The sequence below is a fragment of the Giraffa tippelskirchi genome, chromosome 6, assembly GCF_054371585.1.
Source record: "Giraffa tippelskirchi isolate mGirTip1 chromosome 6, T2T-mGirTip1v1.2.pri, whole genome shotgun sequence".
NCBI lineage: Eukaryota > Metazoa > Chordata > Mammalia > Artiodactyla > Giraffidae > Giraffa > Giraffa tippelskirchi.
In genome coordinates, this window is record NC_137280.1 from 36,572,887 (window position 1) to 36,597,106 (window position 24,220).

General features: G+C 38.3%; 1 protein-coding gene and 1 long non-coding RNA gene across 6 annotated transcripts in view; one reads left to right on the forward strand and one right to left on the reverse strand.

Moving 5' to 3' along the window:
* Positions 1-664: 664 nt before the first annotated feature.
* On the reverse strand, positions 665-2,112 carry LOC145511118 (uncharacterized). Its single transcript, XR_014057517.1, has 3 exons — positions 2,055-2,112; positions 1,517-1,766; positions 665-1,344 (listed from the first exon to the last, which is right to left on the reverse strand). It is a non-coding gene; the product is annotated as an uncharacterized LOC145511118 (long non-coding RNA).
* The window catches only part of IL7 (interleukin 7), a 52,281-nt gene continuing 29,057 nt past the window's right edge, over positions 997-24,220 (forward strand). For 4 of the 5 annotated variants that reach the window (XM_081503770.1, XM_081503771.1, XM_081503772.1 and 1 more), the window contains exons 1-2: positions 999-1,645; positions 7,732-7,871. In XM_081503770.1, coding sequence (XP_081359896.1) covers positions 1,636-1,645; positions 7,732-7,871 — 150 coding nt within the window. In that variant the 5' untranslated portion in view covers positions 999-1,635. Of the gene's footprint in view, positions 1,646-7,731; positions 7,872-24,220 lie in introns of all 5 variants that reach the window. The other variant, XM_081503769.1, reaches the window with a different exon arrangement.

Below are 24,220 nucleotides of genomic sequence, written 5' to 3' on the forward strand. Positions count from 1 at the left end.
AGAAGTGAGGCTAAAAGAGGAATAGAAATCCAAGTTTCAGCCTTAAGCAACACTGCTTCACCCTCTATTTCATTTTTTTTTCTTTCTCTCTGCTTTCTTTTCCCCTTTTCTTTGTTCACACTATCAAAGAATCTGAAATGCTCACATCCTCAAGTTAACTGACCTGCTTGGGTCTCAACTGAGAACTCACAAATTCCAGAAACTTGTCCTGAGGTCCCCACACGGGGGCAAAGTCATACCCACACGACATGTGACTCTGTTTCTGTCCTGGCATCAATTTCTACATTGTTCACAGGACTTCTAACCCAAGGATTCCAAGTGCGGACTCTAGAGCTGATTTACAGTAGGTTTGTGTCCCACATTTGTTACTAACTAGCGGAGTGAATTCGGGCAGATAGTTAAGGAAGTCTTAGTTCCCACAAAATTATCTACCACAGAGAAAATTTTGACTGAGATGACATATATAAAAGGATTAGCACAATACTAGTACAGAACAAATGCTAGGTAAATGATAGCCATATTATTATCACTGTTCTCTCTTTACATCATCCACCTTCATTAAAAAGCAGAGTTTCTGCAGAATATCAGAAACCGAACCCAGACAGAAAATATGTAAATAATTCAGGTCTAGGAAAAAAAAAAAGATCTCTTCTGTAACACACAGTCAAGATGGATAATTTGATTTATTAGCCAATTCAGACAAACGCACAAGTGGGAGACATTGTTAGGAGTTACTATCAGTCAGCACTTTCTCCATCTAATTTGGGCTTTAATTTCTAGGTCCAGAGATAGCTCTTACCAGAGGGGACTGACCCACCGTTTTATTTTCCTTTGAGATTTCACCTGGGCAGGTGCATGTGCAAAAGACAGAGAGGAAAGAGACCAAGAGAGGTTAGAGAGGCCGAGGGAGTGGCCCATGGCCCTCTTAATCATTCATCATTTTTTACTTCCCTTTTTTTTTTTTTTAAACAAGAGGACTTGGCATCGTCCACCACCACATCCGCGGCAAGAGTTGCTTCGCCTCCTCCCTGGCTCCCGCTTGCGATAGCCCAGCTCTCGCCCCACACATTTGCGGCTTCTGTGGACTCATTAGCAACCGATGCTTTTAGACCCTAGTCGCCTAGCTTTGCCAAGGCGGCTAGAGGTCATCTGGGAAGTCTTTTGCCTCAAATCGCCCGGATTCAGAAGACCAACTCATTCCTCCTGGGGTGCTTTGGGAATCCGTGCGCTCCTCTGGTCTTGGTCCAGGCGCACAGGAAGCGCTCGGGGAGGACGCAGGTGACCAGGAGAAGGGAGGCGGGGGGTGCTGTGAAGGCGCCCCAGAGATTAACTTGGAGATCGAACCTGCAGACCAAGCGCAAAGTAGAAACTGAAAGTACACTGCCGGCTGATCCTACGGAAGTTATGGGAAAGGCAAAGCGCAGAGCCGGGCCCTGGTGTGTGCCGCCCCCCTTGGGATGGATGAAACAGCAGGCTCGGCGTGGGTAGGAGGAACCAGCGACGGAGAAGGCCCTACCCGGCACGGACTCCCGGTAACTCCGCGGAAGACCAGGGTCCTGGGAGTGACTATGGGCGGTGAGAGCGTGCTCCTGCTGCAGTTGCGGTCATCATGACCACGCCCGCCTCCCGCAGACCATGTTCCATGGTAAGCGCTCCTCTCTCGGGCGCAGAAATTCGCGCGCCCGGCACGCCCGGGGACTCTGGGACGCGCTGCGGGGCCCCGCGTCCAGGCGCGTCCGGGAACAGCTTGGCCTTGCACTTTGGACCTGCGGAGAGTCCGGGCTCTGCCCCGGGGCAGCCGGCGACCGCGCCCGAGTACCCTGGCCCATTGCCACTTGCACCTGGCAGGCTGCGTGGGAGCCTCGGTCCCCGACGCCGGCCCTCTGTCCCCGAGACCCGGCGCTGCAGCCTCTGCGCCGTTCAGCGGGGGCAGCCCGCGCCCAGGTCCCGGGGTAGCAATGCGCTCCGTCCTTCCGCCCGAGCCAGCGCCGCCCGCTGTCAACCGAGCGCCCAACCCACCCACCCCGGGCTCCTGGCCGCGCCGAGACACTCACCGGCGCCCCGGGATCTGCGAGGATGTGGGCTCTTGCAGCTCCAAGTCCTTAGAGAAGTGAAAGCGAAGCTCCCACGGGACACGCTTTTAAACCCCAAAGGGACAGGTCTCCGGAAAACCCCGTTTTTACCCACTCATTGAGGCTGGGAGTTTCCGACTGGGGCTGTACCCGGTGTCTTTTGCTGGGAAACCAAGTGTTCCGGGCTGGCACTGAGAAGGGCCACTTTAGGTTTTGTTTTGTTTTGTTTTTTCTGTATGGGTGCTCCTTGACGGAGGCAGAATTAACAGGCGTAATTCTACATTTTAGATCCTTGCTGAGATCGAATGGATTTTACTTGTGTGAAATACGAATTAAAGACGGACAAGGACAGAGTTGAAGCGATGGCGTTAGCAGCCATATGGCTAGTATACAGTCCAAAAGTTGACTAGGAAAAAGAAAAGGTGTGCTGAGGGGGTTGGGGGAAGGGAGATGTGATAGGGATCGGCTGAGGAAAATTCCGCTGTTTTACAGTAAATACTTCCTCTATCAAAAGTAGACGAATGTGTATGTGTGTGTGTGTGTGTGTGTGTGTGTGTGTGTGTGTGTGTTAGTCGCTCAGTCGTGTCCGACTCTCTGCGACCCCATGGACTGTAGCCCACCAGGCTCCTTTGTCCATGGGATTCTGCAGGCAAGAATACTGGAGTGGGTTGCCATTTCCTTCTCCAGAGGGGGCCAGAATAGACAGGAGGTTGTTCTCGTGTTTGATGCCTTTCCTGGCTGCACCTTTAGATTAGAAGAGCTTTTTGCCCACTCTTAGGTATTCAAGCATCAAAAATTGACATAGCCCAGTAATACCTGATCAGTAACAAAATAAAGGAGTAAGGTTTAGAATATAGTGAATTCTTAATGGGCCTCCTCTAGAGGTTTAATATACAATTAGAAATTAGGTATATTCCTGTTTTCCTTACAATGCCCACGGATCTCCTGCAACTGCTTCTTTCTGGATGGCTCCCAGTTCTGATCCTCCCATCACCTCTGATCTAGAGCGGAGAGGTAAAACGAGAGGAGGAAGCTAAGGTGTCCTTACTGACAAGGAGCCTCTGTTTCCTGATATCTACACTAATCATGTAGCATAAGTTATCAGCAACCAAATGTTAGAATTCTAAACTCCTAATAATAATTACTCTGAGTGGCTATCTGCAGTTTGTTCCAATAGATTTCATTAGAGGTTTCATTACTTTTTATCCTTTCACCTTGACACTTCTTTTGGAAGTTGAAGTAGTTGAGGACCTACTATGTGGTCCTTGATGATTGTGCTCTCTAGTTTTGATAATTTAATTATTGGAGGACCCAAAAATGGAATAGTGGTACAAATGGAGAACTGAGGGAGATTAAAAAGCCTGAACAAGTTTAAAGAGAATTACACAGGGCATCATAACAATGCTGAAATACCTTAAACAAAAATGGAAGAGGTTACTTTGTAGGACCACCTTACGTGTTGATTTCACTGTGATGTGAGATTTTTTTTTTCTGGCTGCACCTGTGACACATAACCTAATGTAATAAAACCAAATAATCAATGTCTTTTTTCCCCTGAAATAGGAGTATGTGGTGCAAAGTTTCAGAGCTTGGCCAAGGAAGCGCCAATAGTGAGTTTCATGTGGAGAAAGATGGGGTTTTTGTACATTTCCCTTGAGGACACACATGCAGTTATTTTTATAGGAAGCAGTGTAGCTCCGTGGCTAAAAGCTTAGTTTCTAGACTTTTCAACCTGACAATCTTGGATATGAATCCTGCCTCTTACAAAACTCGTTTTATCTGGGGAAAACTTTGGCACCAGATTCTCCATCTGCCAAAATGTTTAGTAATTGATAATGATTACCTCAAGAAATGATTATGGGATTAAATGAAATACTGTATGTAGTATTATAGGGTGGCTTCAGAAATGCCTCTATCTGCTGTTTATCATAGGACTTATGGATAGAATTTATAATCCAATCAATATGTTTGTGGCAAATATTAGAATTCTTTGTGTGAACATAAAATTCATTTTAGCACCCTAAAAAGTTGGTTTTAATATAACATCTGGTTATTTCCTACTGTTTATTAACTTCTTTATTCATTCATTTGCTTATGCCAATCACTCATACTAAAGCCAAATCTTATATATTCAGATAATGTCTTTCATTCCATCCTGAATATCTGTTGACTGTCTTAAAAATCCCAGTGAAAATAGGTCTATGTAATGTGTACAGTAGACAGTCAATAAACACTGATTGGTCTTAAACAGTAAAGAAAGATTGAATGTGAAGGATTGTAGAAACTAATTTGTTTATGTTCACTTTGACCCCATAACTTAAACATCTGAGGATTGAATGTATTATTTGGCTTAATTTAAAAACCAACAAGACCTTTTTAGACAGCCATCATTCTGGTTTAACCAAATTCCCTACTGAAAACAAATTCTCCAGTTTCAATCCCTTCAGGAAATCTAAAGAAAATTCCACAAGCCCAAGCTTGCCTTGCATTATTCTTTACGGTTTATCTTTTTTTGTAACTTAAGGGAAAGGTCAAGGTGGGGGGGGGGGGATGGGGTTGGTATTCTATGCATAATCTAAAAATAAAAGCAGAGTCCTTTTCTACTGTGACGACAATGTCAAAAGCAGGCCCAAACTAGGCAGTATTAATATGTTACTCTCTATGTGGTGCAGAGAAAAGACTTCAGTTGAAGGCCAAACTGCAAGTCATTAATGAGAAATCTAGGAACCTCTGAGACGTGGGTTTGAAGTACTGGAATGTATTTGCAACACTATGCATCAGGCGATTTCAAGTCTAAAGAGTTACTGTATTTGGATGGCTAGGTAGATTGTTAGAATTAAGGTGCTTACGAGTTGAAAAGGACATCAAGGGATCATTTAGTCTGAGGTTTTCATTTTACAAATTAGGTAAGTGAAGATTTTGATATGCTCTGTCCTTCAGTTGGTCTCTTAACCCATTTCCATACCAAGACAAAGCCTCCAAGCCTCCCTCTGTACTTTGTGTTGCCCTAGACCATCTGGAGCTGAGCTGCTGGTGGTGGTTTAATTTCTAAGTCATGTCTGACTCTTTTGCGGCCCCGTGGAATGTAACCTGCCAGGCTCCTCTGTCCACGGGATTTCCCAGGCAAGCAGACTGGAGTGAGTCACCATTTTCTTCTCCAGGGGATCTTCCCAACCCAGGGATTGAACCCATGTCTCTTGCATTGCAGATGGATTCTTTACTGCCAAGCCACCAGGGAAGCCCAGGGCTGACCTATTTAACAACAATAGCGGCAACCAAAGACACTCTTTACAGATAAGGCAAATATTGTTTTAGAATTGCACAAAAAAGACTTAATTTCCCACTAAGTCATCATTTGAAAACATTGATAAAATACCATCCAATGACCAAATGGATCAATGTGAATTTGGGGAGCACTCATTAATGAAATTTGGAGTGAAGAGGGCACAATAACTAGTGTTCAGAAAAAATAAAACTGCCTCCTAAATCAAAGTGTAAAATGTGGACCTTTGAAATAACATTTATGTACAACAGTAAAAATGTCTCTTTTTCATTCTAGTATTTATAATTATTTTCTTATTATCCCTTTAAAGCTCATTTCAAGTTATATGCTGTATAAACTTTCCTTATCGTCTATTCCTCCTGAAGTATCCCTGCCAGACACCTTTAAGATGACAGAGAAAAGAAAAAGGTTGGCTCTGCGCTACTATACAAACCTAATTACAAAGTTAGGACGCTAAATAATTAGCAGTTGATTATTGTTTGAGAATCTTCAGGTGGGAGAGACAATAGTAGAAGAAAGAGAGGTGGAGATAAATAATAGAACATGGAGGTAGTTTTCATTTAGACCAAAATGATGACATGTTATCAAAAGATTATGGTTAGTCTTCCCTGGTGGCTCAGTGGTAAAGAATCCGCCTACTGATGCTGGAGACATGAGTTCAATCCCTGATCCGGGAAGATCCCACATGTCTCAGAGCAACTAAGCCCGTGCACCACAACCATTGAACCTGTGCTCCAGACCCCAGGAGCCACAACTACGAAAGCCTGTGTGCCCTAGAGCTGGTGCTCTTCGGCAAGAGAAGTCATGGCAAAGAGAAAGCTGTGCTCCACAACTAGAGAAAAGCCCACGCAACAAGGAAAACCCAGCACAGCCAAAAATAAATAAATGAATAAAATTAATTTTTAGAAAGAGTATGGGCATTTATGATCAAATCCTGGTGAAGCAATCAGCTCAGGGTAGAATCCAGACCTGGCACCTACTATTTATGTTTAACAAAAAGATTAACTACCTGGTAGGACCCTTTAGATCTTTAGAGACAGTAAGTATAAGGCACTCAACAGGGCTTGGTACATGCCAGGTACTCAGTTAAAGGTAACTAGCATCATCATCATTATTAATCTCCTAAGTGAATTCTTGCTCATCATGCCTACAGAAACTTAGTGTCAGAGCTTTGAATAGATTCTGTCAGTGACATATGAAGATTCGATGCGAGATTCATGTTTGTTCCTCTATCTGCTATCCAGTCTACATTCTCTACTGTAAATATATGGGTCACTAACAGCACATAATTTAATGGGGAGAGCTACTCACTTTTGTATGACAGATAATGATGTAATATATTATAATGTTATCGGGAAGTTTATGATATATTTGACAGCCTTTAGTTCCTAGGGTTCCAAGCAGCATTGTTTGTAATCTTAATCAGGAGTAGGCATACATGTGAAATGTCTTGCACTCAACGAAAATAGTTAAAGTTCACTGGTGAAAGTCACAGGAAATACATTGTCATCAACACTCACTAGTTTACAGAAAGATGCAAACAAGACACTCTGGCAAGCTTGTGAAAAAATAAGTCCCCATAAAACCATATTTTAATGCCTCAGGGAATCACTGGCTTTCTATCAGTGTATATTGCCAAAAACAATGTCATTTATAATTTCATCCCTTTTGATTAAAAAATACCCCTAATTAAGAAGACTTATTTAAAAACAGATATAAATAATTAGTTAACAGAGTATGAATTTATTTATTGTCTTCTTAACATGTCAAGAAGCTAAACAAGGCTGTGTTTGAAGAGAATGTGGGTCTCTGGGCATTTAGAAATAGAAGATACTGAAAAGATAAGGAGTCTTATAATACAAATGTCAACTTCGTGCCAGTTCTGGGAAAGGTAAGTCTTCTAAGGTCCATTATTAAAAAGAAAGAATATAATCATAGTGCCGTACTGTGGAGATAAACTTCCTGCAATGTTGTCTCCAGGAAACAGCTGGACACTTGAACAGCCACCAAGTTCTACATAAATATACAGTCACGTGCCATAGATCATAAACTTTCAAGAATTTCTAATTTTTAACCTATAGTTTACCTGTTTTTCTGTCGATGGAGCAAAGAGACTTTGTTGTCATCACACCTGTTCTGTACTATCCCAAAGAATTATATCTGAATTAAAATGAAAGAAACCTAGACTCTAAAATATTGTCTTACTTTGGCTGTTACATAATACTGAACTTTGGAGTGTTTTCCTACACTCTGCAGAAGCAAGATACATTTTAAAAATTCTTAGAAATTAGTGATCAGGCCAATTGAAACACTGCCATCAGATGATATAATATGACTTAAAGCATTTGGCTGATTCTTACTTACTGTTGAATTCAGTTTCTTTTAGGTATATCTTTGGAATTCCTCCCCTGATCCTTGTTCTGTTGCCAGTAGCATCATCTGATTGTGATATTAACGGTAAAGACGGTGGAGCATATCAGAATGTTCTAATGGTCAACATCGATGACTTGGTATGTGTTTGTTTTCCTCACATTTTAACTCATTGGCAAAATTTTATATGTACTGTTGGTATGCAGTTTTATATTTTAGTATTTACTTATATTCCTTGAAAGACAGTGAAATTACTAAAGAATAAAAGTGAATGGGGGCTAACAGTATTTTTTTTTTAGAGTTGGCATCATTATATCCTTTAAAAAGAATTCTTTCCTAGACCTTAGACTCATCAATCCTAGTTCCCTTCACTACCAAAATTTTTCTGAACATAATTTAGCATAACTCTCTCACCTCCATTTCCTCACCTTCCATTGACAGTCCATATAAAAGCATTATATTAGAAGGAGGAAAATAACAGAATATAATGTTTAAAATTTATCATGAAGGGATTTCCCTTGCAGTCCAGTGTCAGACTCCATGCTTCCACTACAGGGGAATGTGTTTGATCCCTGGTCAGGGTACTAAGATCAAAAACTTATCATGAAGAGAAAGAGACGTATAGTTATTTTATTTTATCTGAATGTGTGTATAAGCATATACTTAAGTATTTTATACATATATATATATATATATAATTTGCTGTGGTATTTTTTACTTACTTTGGACATTTTTTGATAACAGCTATTATTCTTTAGGGTAGTTTTAGGTTTACAGAAAAGTTGAGGAGAATGTAGAGAATTCCTACATACCCACTCTCCCTCTGCACAATTTCCCCTGTAATTAATATCTTGCATTTGTGTGGTACATTAGTTACAATTTATGAACCAATATTGATACATCGTTATTAACTAAATCCCATAGTTGACAGTAGGGTTTACTTCTCCTGTTGCAGAGTTTTATGGGTTTTGACAAATGAGTAATTTGTCAAAACTCATAAAACCCACCATGACAGTATCATGCAAATAGTTTCACTATCCTTAAAAATTCCCTGTGCTCCACTGATTCATACTTCCCTCCCTCCTCTTAACCCAGGGCAACCACAGATCTGTTTATGGTCTCGGCGGTTAACCTCTCAAGAATGCCATATAGTTAGAATCATACAGTTTGTAGCTTTTTTAGACTGGATTCTTTGATTTAGCAATGTGTATTTAAGGTTCTTCCCCAACTTTTTGTGGCTTGATAGCTCATTTCATTTTATTGTTGAATAAAATTCCATCGAATGGATGTACTACAGTTTGTTTCTCCATTCACTGATTGAAGGATATGTCTTGGTTGCTTCTAATTCTTGACAATTATGAATAAAGCTTCTACAAACATTCGTGTGCAGGGTTTTGTGTGGACATTCATTTTCAACTCATTTGGATAAATTCCTAGGAGAATGATTGCTGGATCATATGGTAAGACTATGTTTAGCTTTGTATTAAACTGCCATCCTGTCTTCCAAAGTGACTGTACCATTTTGCATTCTCAGCAGCAGTGAATGAGAGCTCCTGTTGCCTTACATCATTGCCAGCATTTAGTGTTGTCAGTGTTTTAAATTCTAGCCATTCTAATAGATGTTTCATTGTACCTCATTGTACTTTTAATTAGCAATTCCCTAATGTCATATGATGTTGAACATCCTTCACATACTATTGCCATCTGCATATCTTCTTCGGTGAGGTATCAGAACTCACATCCTACCTGACGTCCTAACTATATTGAATCTTACTATCCATGATCATGGAATATCCTTCTATTTATTTTTTATTTCTTTCATCAGAGTTTTGTGCTTTTCCTCATATCGATCTTGTTCATATTTTGTTAGAACTATACTTAAGCACAGGATTTTGTATTTTGGATAGTTTTGTAAATGGTGTTGTGTTTTGAATTTCAAGTTCCAATTATTCATTGCAGGTATATAGGAGAGCAATTGACTTTCATATATAACCTTGTATCCTCAAACCTTGCTAGAACTGCTTTTTAGTTCCAGGAAGTGGTATTGGTATTGTTGCTATTCTTTAGGATTTTCAACATAGACAAATAATTCATTGACCAAAATTATTTTTTTACAGTTTAAGTGCTATATTAATGTAATAGGATGTGTTGATTTAACAGTAATCAGTACTTGAAACCCCAAATGACAAAGCAAACTCTCTCACATGTTCATAAGATGGAAATAATTGTCTAATCTTTCCCTTCCTTCCACTCACTCTTTCTCTGCATACTCATACTGAAGGGGCACAACTCCTTGGGAATCAGTGTCTTACCTCTCGGAGGGATATGGGAAACTCAAGATGTTATATAACTGCATGCTGTACCAATTCAATATATAGAACTGCTGATGGAAAATGCACACTACGTGGTAATTGCCCAGTTTTTTATTTCATGAATTGAGGGCATTTTCTGCATTAAATTATGCTACTAAATTAATGTTTTGAGTCAAGAAATGGATTTCACTATTTACTAACTTTTAAAAACATTATTTATTTATTTATTTATTTATTTTAATTGTTGGCTGTGCTGGGTCTTCATTGCTGCCTGTAGGCTTTCTCTAGCTGCAATGAGCAAGGGCTGCTCTCTAGTTGCAGTGCAAGGGCTTCTCATTACGATGGCTTCTCTCATTGCTGAGCATAGGTTCTAGGGCATGGGGGTTTCAATAGCTGCAGTGCAGGGACTTAGTGGAATCTTCCTGGATCAAAGAGATCGAACCCGTGTCCCCTGCATTGGCAGGTGATTCTTAACCACTGGACACCCCAGGAGAGTCCCTTTACTTAATCATCTTCATTTCCCAAAGGAAAATTCTGAGGCTCAGGGTCAACCTGTTACGTGGCAGAGCCAGGATCTGAGCTTCTGCTCTTCACCAGCATACTCTCCTGCCTTCCAGTAGCTATCACTGTGTCATAATATGCATTCAGTCAACATTTATGTGGAGCCTGTTATGTGCCAGTTACTATAGAAAACCCTGTTGTGTGGTAGGGAGGTGGGGGTGTGGGGGAAGATGCAAAAATAGACCAGATGCAGACGTGTCTTTTAAGGAGCTTACATTTGGTGATGGTTAAGTCTTGGTGTGAAGAATGCAAGTTGAAGCTTGAAAAGGAGTGGCTGCCATACTCTCATTTTAAACAAGCTGGTTGTGAGTCAGATTTGGAAACAAAGAAATATAAACTGTGTGCTAGGAGGACTTCAATAGATCAGTTTGACACCAGGAGAGAAACCATACTGTGGGTTAGTGTGCTGATCTCCAGACCTTTTAGACAGTACACCGTTTAGTAAAACTGTCTTAAGCCTGCACTTCCAGTATACATTTACTTACATGTTATAGCATTTGCATAGTAATTGTATACACATTAGTAATGATATATTCCAGACAATAAAAATTTACAAAAGATGAAGAAAAAAATCTAGATAGAATTCCTAAAACTTTTCCTTCATGCTTGCAGTGGATTGTCCATTGTAGACTCTACTTTGAAAAGACCACTAACATAGTGGAAGACACAAGTGTATTTGTAACAAGATTGTGAGTTATCTCAATGTGATGGTGTTTAGATATAACCAAAAGTCAATAGTGATTTGGTCATAAAATAACATTGAATTGCAATGCAAAATTTGAGAATTTACTGCGTACAATGTAAGTCATTAGAAAATAAGACAGCCCTTGTTCTTCTATAATTTATGAGGATAAGGTAAACACATGTTACTGTAACAGAAAGTGATGAGTAGTGCATTACAAAGCAGTTTCATACACATTATTTGAGCTTCATAATATCTCTATGAGATGATAATAATAATAATCAATTCAGTTCAGTTGCTCAGTCATGTCCAACTCTATGTGACCCCATGGACTGCAGCACGCCAGGCTTCCCAGTCCATCACCAACTCCCAGAGCCTGCTCAAACTCATGTCCAGTGAGTTGGTAATGCCATCCAATCATCTTATCCTCTGTTAGTTATTATAATAGTAATAATAACTAACACAAATTCAGGGTTTACTATGTGCCAGCACTGCTCTGACCACTTTCCATGTAATAATTATATAATTCTCATGATGATTCCATGTAATGAGGAAAGTGAGACCTGAACCACATAGCTGGCAAGTGGCAAAGCTTGAATTCAAATCCAAACAGTCTAGCTCCAGAAAAAGTCCTCATTATGATGAGGCAAAGCAGGTAATAGCCTTTTTTTGGGGGGGGGCAGGGGAGGAGAACACACGATAGAGAGTTACGGTAATAATATAATGAAAGAAGGGTGTCAGGAACACTTAAGTTGTATTGTAGGGAAAGGTGAAGGGGAGTGGAACAGACATTTTAATACATCTGGATATTAAAATCATCCACAAAAAAATAAAATAAAATAAAATCATCCAGAGCACATCAATAAAGTAGAACTGAGTTGTGGAAGTAAGAAAATAGAAATGATGGAAATCATGACATAGAGTCCATATAAGGTTCAGGGTAAGGGCGAGACTCATTTTTCTACTTAGCTCAGAAGGATTGGAAAGTTCATAATAAATAATAAAGTTCTTTTTTCTATATGGTCTACTAAGTAAGGAATTTAGATTCCTAAAACTAGGATGTCTAAGTTAAATAGAATCAGCACTTTAAGCTTCTTAATACATATTACCTAATTCTTTTCCAGAAAGGGCCCACAAATTTACAGTTCTTACAGCAATATATGAGGTCATCATTTTTGTCAGCACTGAGCATTTTTATTTTTGATAATATCTAGCAGGGCAATAGAAAAACAACTTGTTTTGATTTACATTTCTTTGATTGCTTGTGACTTTTTTTTTACATGTATTCATCATTTATGTTTTTATTTTGCATTGAGATAAAATACAAAGTACTGTTAAAGTGTACAATTTAGTGACTTTAAGTATAGTCACAAGTTGTGCAATCCTCACCGCTATCTACTTCCAGAACATTTCATCACCTCAAAGAGTGATAAAACTATTAGCAATAGCTTTCCATTCCTCATCACTAGACTCTGGTAGCTACTAATTTACTTTCTGTTTCTATGGATCTGCCTTTTCTCCACGAGTCATACAAATAGAACCATACAATATGGAGCCTTTTGTATTGAACTTCTTTTACTTAGCGTAATGTTTTTGAGCTTAACCCATATTATAGCATGAATCAGTACTTCATTTCTTCTTATAGATTAATAATCTGTTGAATGGATATACTGTGTTTCTGTTTATCCATTCATTAGTTGAACGGATAATTTTCTTCCACCTTTGGTCATTATGACTAATGCTTCCTCAAATCTTAGTTATACAAGTTTTTGTGGAATACTCTTTGATATACACCTACAAATGGAATTTCTGGGTCATATGGTAACTCTGTGTTTAACTTTTGAAGAAATGCCAAACTATTTCTCAAGTGACTGCACCATTTTACACTCACATCAGCAGTATTTGAGGATTCCAATTCTCCTTGCTGTCTGACTTTTTTACTATAGTCATCCTAGTGGTTGTGAAGTGGTATGTCTTTTCAGTATTGACCATGCTTCTTGGCCATTTATGTATCTTCTTTGAGGAAATTTTTTTCAAATGTTTTGCTCACTTTTAATTGGGTTGTGTTTTGTTTGGTTATGAGAGTTTTTAAAATATATTCTGCATACTACATGTTATCAGATGTGCAATTTGCAAATATTTTGTCCCATTCTTTGCATTTATTTTCCTTTCTTTATGGTGTCTTTTATAGCACAAAAGTTTATCTTGATGAAGTTCAACTTATTTATTCTTTCCTTTTTGGTAATGCCTTTGGTAGCATAGTTAAGAAACTATTACCTAATCCAAGGTGACAAAGATTTACATTTATATTTTTTCTAAGAACTTTATAGCTTTAGGTCTTATTTAGGTCTTTGATCTATTTTTGGTTAATTTTTGTATATGATATAAGCTAGGGAGTTCATTTTATTTTCTCCAGTTGTTCTTCACCGTTTGTTGAAAAGACTATTTTCCCCCATTGAATTGTCTTAGCACCTTTATTGAAAATCAGTTGTACTCAAATGTATGAGTATATTTTAAATTTCTAATTCCATCCCATTGCTTATATGCCCATTTTTCTGTCAATACCACACAGTCTTGATGACTGTAGCACAGTAGTTAGTTTTAAAATTGGAGGTGTGAGTTTCCAACTATGTTCTTTTTTAAGATTGTTTTGGCTCTTATGGATCCTCATCACTTATTTAAGTCTGTTGTTGATATTTATTCTACTTTTTTAGGGATTCTGTTGTTTAAAAGCTTTAGAATTTAAATGTACTACAAAACTGGTGATGCCATCCCTCTAACAATTATACAGCGTAACTCCACACACCTGTAATCATGGCCATGTCAGTGGTATGGACAGAGGAGCTGACAGTGGACAGGATGGAGACTGGTTTAAGACTATCTTCTTCCTTATATCCCTCAAGATCCTTTGCCATTCTCCTATTGGCTTTTTTTTGATACTCCTATCATTAGGTAAGAGACCATTATATAAGTATGATAATTTTATGACTATCATATTTGTTGAAAACATTCCCCAGTTTACATTTACTTTTTACCTTGTTTTTTTGATATACAGATTTTATGTAGCCACATCTATAAAAATAGGATTATCTATAAATTAGGATACAATATGGGCACCAAAGTGGAAGCTGCCATTTCACATTTTAAGGAGAGAAGACAATCAAGTCTTCATGGAACACATGACATTTTTTCTTCTGATTTTTTTTTTAAAGACAACTTTTAGGAGCAGCTTTAGGTTTACAACAAAATTGAGAGGAAGGTACATTTATCTTATGTATGCAATCCTCCCATCATATAGCCTCCCTTATTATCAACACCATTCACTTTTTATGAAATACAACTTTTATGAAGGATGCACCTACATTGACTCATCATAATTGCCTGAAGTCCACAATTTCCCTCAGGGTTCACACTTGTGTTGTACGTTCTATGGATGTGGAGGAAGTATAATGGCATATATCCATCACTGTAATATCATACAGAGTGTTTTCACTTTTCTAAAAGTCCTTTATACTCTGCCTATTTATCCTTCCTCCCCCACCAACCTCTGGCAACTACTCATCTTTATATTGTTTCCATTGCTTTGTCATTTTGAGCTTTATGCCTTCTTTCCCAATCTGTATACCTTTTATTTCCTTGCCTTATTGCATTAACAAGGACTTATTGCATAAGCAAGGACTTTCAGTACAATTTTGAAAAGAAGTGGTATGACGGGCCATCCTTGCTTTTTACCTGATCTTTGTGGGAAAACTTCAAATTACTCACTGCTAAGTAAGACGTTATTATTGTTGTTTAGTTGCTAAGTCATGTCTGACTCTTGCAACCCCATGGACTATAGCTCACAAGATTCCTCTGTCCATGGGGTTTTCCAGGCAAGGATACTGGAGTGGGTTGCCATTTCCTTTTCCAGGGGAGCTTCCCCATTCAGGGATCAAACCTGCATCTCCTGCATTGCAGGTAGATTCTTTACTCTGCTGAGCCACCAGGGAAGCAAGCAAGCCATTAGCTGTAGTATTTTTGCGTAGTCTTTATCAAGGTGAGGAAATTCCCTCTTTTCCTAGTATATTGAGCGGTTTTTTTTTCATGAATGGGTATTAGATTTTTTCAAATGCTTTTTTTGCATAAAATGATAAGATCATGTGATAAAAAAACTGTATTGATGTGGTAGATTAAATTAATTGATTTTCCACTGTTGAATCAGCCTTGTCTGCTTGGAATAAATCCCTCTTGGTTGTGGTGTATAATTCTTTTTGTATTATACTGGATTTGATATGCTAATATTTTCTTGAGGATTTTTGCATCTGTGTTGATGGGAGAATCTGGCCTATAGTTTTCTTTTCTTTTTTCCCTTTTTCTTGTCTTTTTCTGGTTTTGGTGTTAAAGTAATGGTATTCTCATAGACTGACTTAGGATGTGTTCCCTCTCCTCTGTCCTCTGAAAGAGATTGTAGAGAATTGGTCTAATTTCTTTCTTAAGTGTTTGCTAGAATTTATCAGTAAACCCATCTGGACTTGGTGCTTCCTGCCTTGGAATGTTATTAATTACTGATTCAGTTTCTTCAATAGATATAGGCCTATTCAGATCTTCTATTTCTTCTTGTGAGTTTTCAGTTTAGTTCAGTTCAGTCGCTCAGTCGTGTCTGACTCTTTGTGACCCCATGAACCACAGCACGCCAGGCCTCTCTGTCCATCACCAACTCCCAGAGTCCACCCAAACCCATGTCCATCAAGTCAATGATGCCATCCAGCCATCTCATCCTCTGTCGTCCCCTTCTCCTCTTGCCCTCAATCCTTCCCAGCATCAGGGTCTTTTCAAATGAGTCAGCTCTTCGCATCAGGTGGCCAAAGTATTGGAGTTTCAGCTTCAACATCAATCCTTCCAATGAACACCCAGGACCCATCTCCTTTAGGATGGACTGGTTGGATCTCCTTGCAGTCCAAGGGACTCTTGAGAGTATTCTCCAACACCACAGTTCAAAAGCATCAATTCTTTGGCACTCAGCTTTCTTTATAGTCCAACTCTCACATCCATACATGACTACTGGAAAAACCATAGCCTTGACTAGACGGACCTTTGTTGGCAAAGTAATGTTTCTGCTTTTTAATATGCTCTCTATGTTGGTCATAACTTTCCTTCCTAGGAGTAAGTTTCTTTTAATTTCATTGCTGCAATCACCATGTGCAGTGATTTTGGAGCCCAGAAAAATAAAGTCAGCCACTGTTTCCACTATTTCCCCATCTATCTGCCATGAAGTGATGGGACTGGATGCCATGATCTTAGTTTTCTGAATGTTGAGCTTTAAGCCAACTTTTTCACTCTCCTCTTTCACTTTCATCAAGAGGCTCTTTAGTTCTTCTTCACTTTCCACCATAAAGATGGTGTCATCTGCATATCTGAGGTTATTGTGAGTTTTGGTCATACATATTTCTTTTTCTGTTTTATATTATTTTTTAGAACTTCTTATTTTGAATTGGGGTATAGCCAATTAACCATGTTGTGATAGTTTCAGGTGAAGAGCAAAGGGACTCAGCCATACATATACATGTATCTATTCTCCCCCAAACCCCTCCTCTCCCATCCCAACTGGCACATAACATTGAGCAGAGTTTCATGTGCTATACAATAGGTCCTTGTTGGTTATCCATTTTAAAAATACCAGGGTCACACATAATTCTTGAATGTTAAAACACATGTAGGTTTTACCAAAAGGAATAGAACAGGCTTTGGGGGGCTCCTCTATGGAGGGGATGGATCACCTTGAAAATGCATTTACTTAAGAAATCAATTGAATGGTGTGGTTGGGTTGTAGGATGCCAAACAAGAACCAAATCCTCAGAGAAAGCCTGGACCACTGAGTGCTGGGCTTATTATACAAAGGAGTTTGGACCTCTTTTCTAAGCATCCTGAAGTCATTGGGGAATTTGGAGAGGAATAAAAGACACTGAATATAAGCACCACAAGAATAGAAATCTTTGTCCTTTGTATTCACAGCTATTCCCTGAAGGCCTAGAACTCTCAATAAATATTTGATGAATGAATGGAGAATGAAATAACATCATCAGATTTATATCTTATAATTTTTTTCTGGCAATGTAGACAATTTGTAGGTTAGCATGGGAAGCAAGGAGAGAGTGTGGAACAACTTCAGAGAGCTTTAGATAAAATTGTTGATGGTCGTGGAGCAACACAGTGATTCATAACTTTAAGGTACTTGAGGTGAACTGAAAGGTTTGTTAAAACACAGATTTCTGGGCCTACTCCCAGAGACTCTTTAAGGAATTTTGGTGATCTGGGAATTCCACTGGATAACTTCATGTATGTCCTTGCCTCATATGGAAAGAATTTATAAACTTAAAGGAAAAATTAGAATAGTACCCTGATGTTAGTCTGATACCTCAATTCTATTGCCTCAGATCTCAAAAGGCATATATTCGCTCTGTGGGTATCAGCTCCTATGAAGTTTGTTTCTTTTTCAGTGTTTAATTCAACCATAGTAACAAAAAAACCCAACAACAACACATCATAAATTCAATTAGCCATTATTTTAAGCTTCCCTGGTGGCTCAGATGGTAAAGAACCTGCCTGCAATGCAGAAGACACACATTTGATCCCTGGGGTCAGGAAGATCCCCTTGGAGAAGGAAATGGCAACCCACTCTAGTATTCTTGCCTGGAGAATCCCATGGACAGAGGAGCCTGGTGGGCGACAGTTTATGGGGTTGCAAAGAGTCAGACATGACTGAGCTGCTAATACTTCCTTCCTCATTTTAGCATCCATGATTAAGCATCTGTTTTATGGATAAACCAAGCAATCTTCTGCAGCAAGAAAAAATATCCTTTCATTGATAGCCTTGCATAGATTGCTTTTCAGTGAAATAACACTGCAGTGCAGTTCAAGGGACACTGAGTGAAGGATCAGAAGACCTAAATGTGTTACTGGCTTTATTATCAGCAAGCACTGTGATCTTGGAGGGCTTCCCTGATATCTCAGTAGGTACAGAATCCACCTGCAATTCAGGAGACCCTGTTTCAATCTTGGATACCTCATTTAACCACTTTGGTACTTTCCAATCCCCTACAAACTGTGAACATTGGATTATCTCTGGGGTCCATGATAGTGCCCCAACTTTTTGAAACAGGGAACAAAAACCACATTTTATTTTCTTCTTTCTTTTCCTCCCTTCCTTCATTACTGGCCTGAACAACTGATTGTCTTCCTCCTTTTATAAACATGTATCAATCCTCTACTATGTGGAATGCTCTGTGTCAAACATTATCCCTCTAAATTAATAGTAATAGTAATAGTTAATAAGCTGTCTCTATTCTACATATAATCAAGGACTGGAGTGAAATTTATTCAGAAATATTTATCTCATAAAGCAATAAATAAACCATATTGGAGAAGAAAAGACGATCCTTTCCCCATTGACTAGTCCTAGTACTCTTGTAAAAAACCAATCAGTTGATCACATATGTGTGGCTTACATTTCATTCATAGATACATATTTATGCTGGGGCAGTACCAGACTTTTACTAGCATTTCTTTGGAGTAAGTTTTGAAAGCAGAAAGTGTGAATCCTTCTGGCTTGTCCTTTTTCAAGACTGTTTTGGCTGTTCAGTCCCTTGCAATTCCATATGAATTTTAGAATCAGCTCATTAATTTCTGAGAAGTAGTCAGTTGGGATTCTGCTAGGGACTTTGTTGCACCTATAAATCAATTTGATAGGTATGTCTTTTTAACAATACATAATGATGCCTCTGAGCCATGAATATGGGATGTTTTCCCATTTATTTAGAAGTTTAATTTCTTTCAACAATGTTTTGTAGTTTTGAGGCTGTAAATTCTAAACCTATTTTGTTAAAAATTATTCCTAAGTACTTTATGTATCTTTGATGCTATTGTAAATGAGATTGTTCTCTTGGTTTTATTTAAAAATTGCCTGTGAGTCTTAACTCTGTGCTTCTTGTAAGTATAACTAAGTTTTTGTCTTAGTTCCCCATACAACACTATAGGTATCGATATCTTAAGGACAGTTTAAGTTTGATTCATCTTTGTATTGCACAGAATGCCCAGCAAAAGTATCTTTCACATTGTAGTTTTTCATATAAATAGTAATATGAATTGCATAATATATTGGGTTGACCAAAAAGGTTGTTTGGATTTTTCATAAGATGTTACAGAAAAACCCAAATGAACTTTTTGGCCAACCTAATATAGTAAATAACTTATGAACTGTAAATCAACACCATAAGTTAATGGAAATTCAGAACTTGTTTCAAATATGCTAAGAAGTCTTTTTACTTGACCACCTGTTTGAAAATTTGTTATGAATCAAATGCCAAGTACTTTTCTGGTATCCAATATGAGCTAGTTTTTCACATTATACAGCATTATTTTATCCATTAAAAAATTGTTTTGCCTAAACATGACTCATATGATTGAATGATGTGACTCTTAGTCACCAGAACAGTATCTGGTTAAAAATATAAAGTCTGCTAAATATGGCCAAATACTTTCCAGAAATGATTCAGTCAAATTGCAGCCATATAAAGGATTGTCCTTTAAATTATTAAATTATATAATCTAATGACTAATAATTGGCTTTTATCATTTCTAATATCTTTAACACTGCCTCTGTCTCTATTCGAGGGGCTCTCACAGATTTAAATTTCATCAATAACTATCAAATCTACCCTCAAGTCTACACCTATCTCATGAACTTTAGAACCATTCAATTCAAACACCATAGAAATCTCCACCCAGATGTATTGTGACACAATGGAAGACTAATTATCATCACTTTTAGCCTGCTCCTCCTTCTACATTCTCTGTCTTAGGCAACAGCATTTGCCCAATTATTTAGTCATCAAAGCCTGGAATCACCCTTAAGACCTTTGCTTCTTCATCTCATCCATCATTAAATCCTAGAGAGTAGTTTATCTCCTTAACACCTGTAAAAGTCAGTCACTCTATGATTTCCACTATCTTAGTCTTAGTTCAGGGCTTCCCTGGTGGCTCAGATGGTAAAGAATCCACTTGCAATATGGGAGACCTGGGTTCAATCCCTGGGTTGGGAAGATCCTCTGGAGGAGGGCATGGCAACCCACTCTAGTATTCTGGCCTGGAGAATCCCCAAGGACAGAGGAGCTACAGTCTATGGGGTCACAAAGAGTCAGACAGGACTGAATGACTAAGCACAACACAGTCTTAGTTCAGGCAATCATCAAACTCCCCTTGCACTACTTCTATAGCATTCGGGTAGGCCCCTGGCTCATCTCACCACCTTCTGTGTGCATCCATCTTCTTCACTGCTACTTGAGTTATCTTTCCAAAATTCAAATCTCTCTCTCCTTTTCAAAAACCTTAATTCTTTAAAGTCTCGCTCCCCTAATACCTATCCTACAATTGACTGGTTTGCTAACAGAGGTAGCTAAGAAAATAAATGATCAAATTCTAGTCAAATATTACTTTAGAAGTATGTCCAAGTAGATTATGTTTGCTTGCATGCTAAGTCATTTCAGTTGTGTGCGACTCTCTGCAACCCCACGGAGCCACCAGGCTCCTCTGTCCATGGGATTCCCCAGGCAAGAATACTGGAGTGGGTTGCCATTCCCTTCTCCAGGGTATCTTCCGACCCAGGGGTCAAACTCAAATCTCTGCTGTCTCTTGCATTGGCAGTAGGGTTCTTTACCACTAGCACCACCTGGGAAGCTCAGATTATGTTTACATAACTATAATTAACAGAGAAGCTATTTAAATTGACTAAAATAAAAATTAAAGTAGTTTTTTATTAATTGAGTTATTCTAGAAGATAAAAAAAAATTTCCTGTGTATATAATTTAGCAGCAGGACTGAATCTGTTATAATTTAACAGGAAAAGTAACCTTTTAATAGGTAAGTTTTTTTGTTTTATTAATGATTTTTTAAAGTTGTAAAGATGAAATAAAAATACACCAATTAGGGAAGGATAGTTAGAAGTTTGGGATGGACATGTATATACTGCTATATTTAAAATGTATAACCAGCAAGGGCCTACAGCGTAGCACAGGGAACTCTGAGCAATATTATGTAACAACCTAAATGGGAAGAGAATTTGAAAAACCATAGATACGTGTGTGTGTGTGTTAGTCACTTAGTTGTGTCAGACTCTGTGACCCCATGGACTGTAGCCCACCAGGCTCCTCTGTCAATGGGATTCTCCAGGCAAAAATACTGGAGTGGGTTGCCATTTCCTTCTCCAAGAGATCTTCCTGACCCAGGAATCGAACCCAGGTTTCCTGCATTGCAGCCAGATTCTTTACCAGCTGAGCTATAGGGAAGCATAGATACATGTATATGTATAACTGAATCACTTTGCTGTACATCAGAAACTAACACAATGATGTTAATCAACTATACTCCAATATGAAATAAAAGTAAAATAAAATACACCAATTAAAAGACACTCTGAGTGGATAGAAAAAAAAATGAGACCTAACAATATATTGTCTACAAGAAACCTACTTTAAATGGGTAAAGACACAGATTAAAAGTGAAAAGATGGAGAATGATATGTCATGTCAACACTAATCAAAAGAAAGCTGAAGCAGCTATATTCATTTCAGACAAAGCAGATTTCAGAGGAAGGAAGATTCTCAGAAATGAACAGGGCATTACATAATAATAAAGGAGTGAGTTCTCCAAGATAACATATTGATTCTTACTGTGACTGTGCCTCACAGCTGCATTGAAATCTTGGGAGCAAAAACTGATAAAATGCAAGAAGAAATAGATAAATCCACCATTATAACTGGAGATTTCAACACCTCTCTAGCACTAACTGACAGATTCAGCAGGCAGAAAATCAGTAAGAATGTAATTGAACTAAAAGCACTGTAAATTAACCAGACCTAATTGATGTTTGTAAAATATTAATAGTTCATTCAACAACAACACAATACACATTAAGTGGAAGCTAACGTGGGATTTTCAATAGGGTTGAACACATTTTGAGTCAAAAAATATACCTTAACAAGTTTTTAAAAAATAGAAATGATGAAAACTATGTTCTCAAACCAAAATGTAATTAAACTGAAAATAACAGAAACAGGGATGGAAAGTCCCCAAGTATTCAGAGATTAAGAAATATACTTTTAGATAACACATGAATCAAAGAAGAGATCTCAAGAGAAATTTTAAAATATTTTGATCTTAATGAAAAGAAAATACAGATTAATGAAATGTGTGGGACACAGTAAAAACAATGCCTGGAGCACTGAATGCTAATATAGAAAGAAGAAAGATATAAGTTAATCCCCGAAGCTTTCATATTAGGAAAATAGAAAAGAGAGAACAAACACAAATAGCATATGATATCACATACGTGGAATTTTAAAAAAGGGTACAAATGAACTTATTTACAAAACAGAAATAGAATCACAGATGCAGAAAACAAACTATGGCTATCAGGAGATGGGCTGGGAGGATAAATGGGAGAGATTGGGACTGAAATATACTCACTACTACATATAAAATAGATAACTAATAAGAACCTGCTGTATAGCACAGGGAACTCTACTCAATACTCTGTAATGGCCTATATGAGGAAAGAATATTAAAAAAAGAGCAATGTATATATATGTATAATTGATTCACTTTGCTGTATACCTGAAACTAACACAACATTGTAAATCAACTATACTCCAAACATTTATTTTTATTTAAAAAAATAATCAGAAGAAAAGAATTAACAAAATTTAGAGGAAAAATTGAAAACTAACAATTAATAGAGAAAAAAACAATGAAACTGATATCTGGCTCTTTGAAATGACGAATAAAATTGGTAAACCACTCTCTAGTCAGGCTAACTAAAAAAATAAGAAAGAAGATGCAAATTACTAAGTTAGAAATAAGAGGGATCATTACTACTAATTCCATAGGTATTAAAAGAATAATAAAGGAACATTACTGTGCTGATTAATTTTATGGGTCAAATTGGTTAGGCTCTAGTACCCAGCTGCTTGGTCAAACAGCAGTCCAGACGTTGCTGTGAAGATATAGTTTAGATGATATTAACATTTAAATCAATAGACTGTGAAGAAAACAGGTTAAGTTACCTTCATGGTGCAGATGACCTCATTTGTTATGGACCAAATGCCTTTATTATTCCCAAAATTCACATATTGAAGCCCTAAACTGTGATGGTACTAGGTGGGGACTTCAGGAGGTAATTTTACATGAGGTCATGAGAGTAGACCACTCATGATGGGATTAGTTCCCTTATAATAAGAAGAGGGCTTCTCAGATGGCGCAGTGGTAAGAATCCTCCTGCCAATAAGGAGATGCAAGAGACACAGGTTCAATCCATGAGTCAGGAAGATCCCCCTGGAGAAGGAAATGGCAACCCATTGCAGTATTCTTTCCTGGGAGACTCCCATGGACAAAGGAGCAAGGGGGCCTACAGTCCGTGGGGTTGCAAAAGAGTCAGGCACGATTGAGCTATTGAGCACACACACAAGAAGAGAAAGAAATGCCAGAGCTTTCTCTCTCCAATGTGTGAGGACACAGTGTGAAGTTTGTCCTCTGAAAGCCAGAAAGGTTCTCACTGGGAACCAAATTTACTGGCACCTTGATCTTAAGATGCTCCAGCCTCCAGAACTGTGAGAAATAAATATCTGTTGTTCAAGCCACCTAGTCTGTGGTATTTTAATATAGCAGCCTGAGCAGAGTAAGACATCATTCAGTCTCTTGAAAGCTGTAAGAGTAAAAACCGTGTTACCTACGTAAGAAGGAATTCTGCTTTCAGGCTGCCTTCAGATTCAAGACTGAAACATCAGCTTCCCTGGACCACCAGCCTACTGACCTATTCTGCAGATTTTGAATTTCCCACTTCCCACAATCACATAAGCCCATTACTTAAAAAAAAAAAATATGTGTGTATATATATACACACATGTATGTA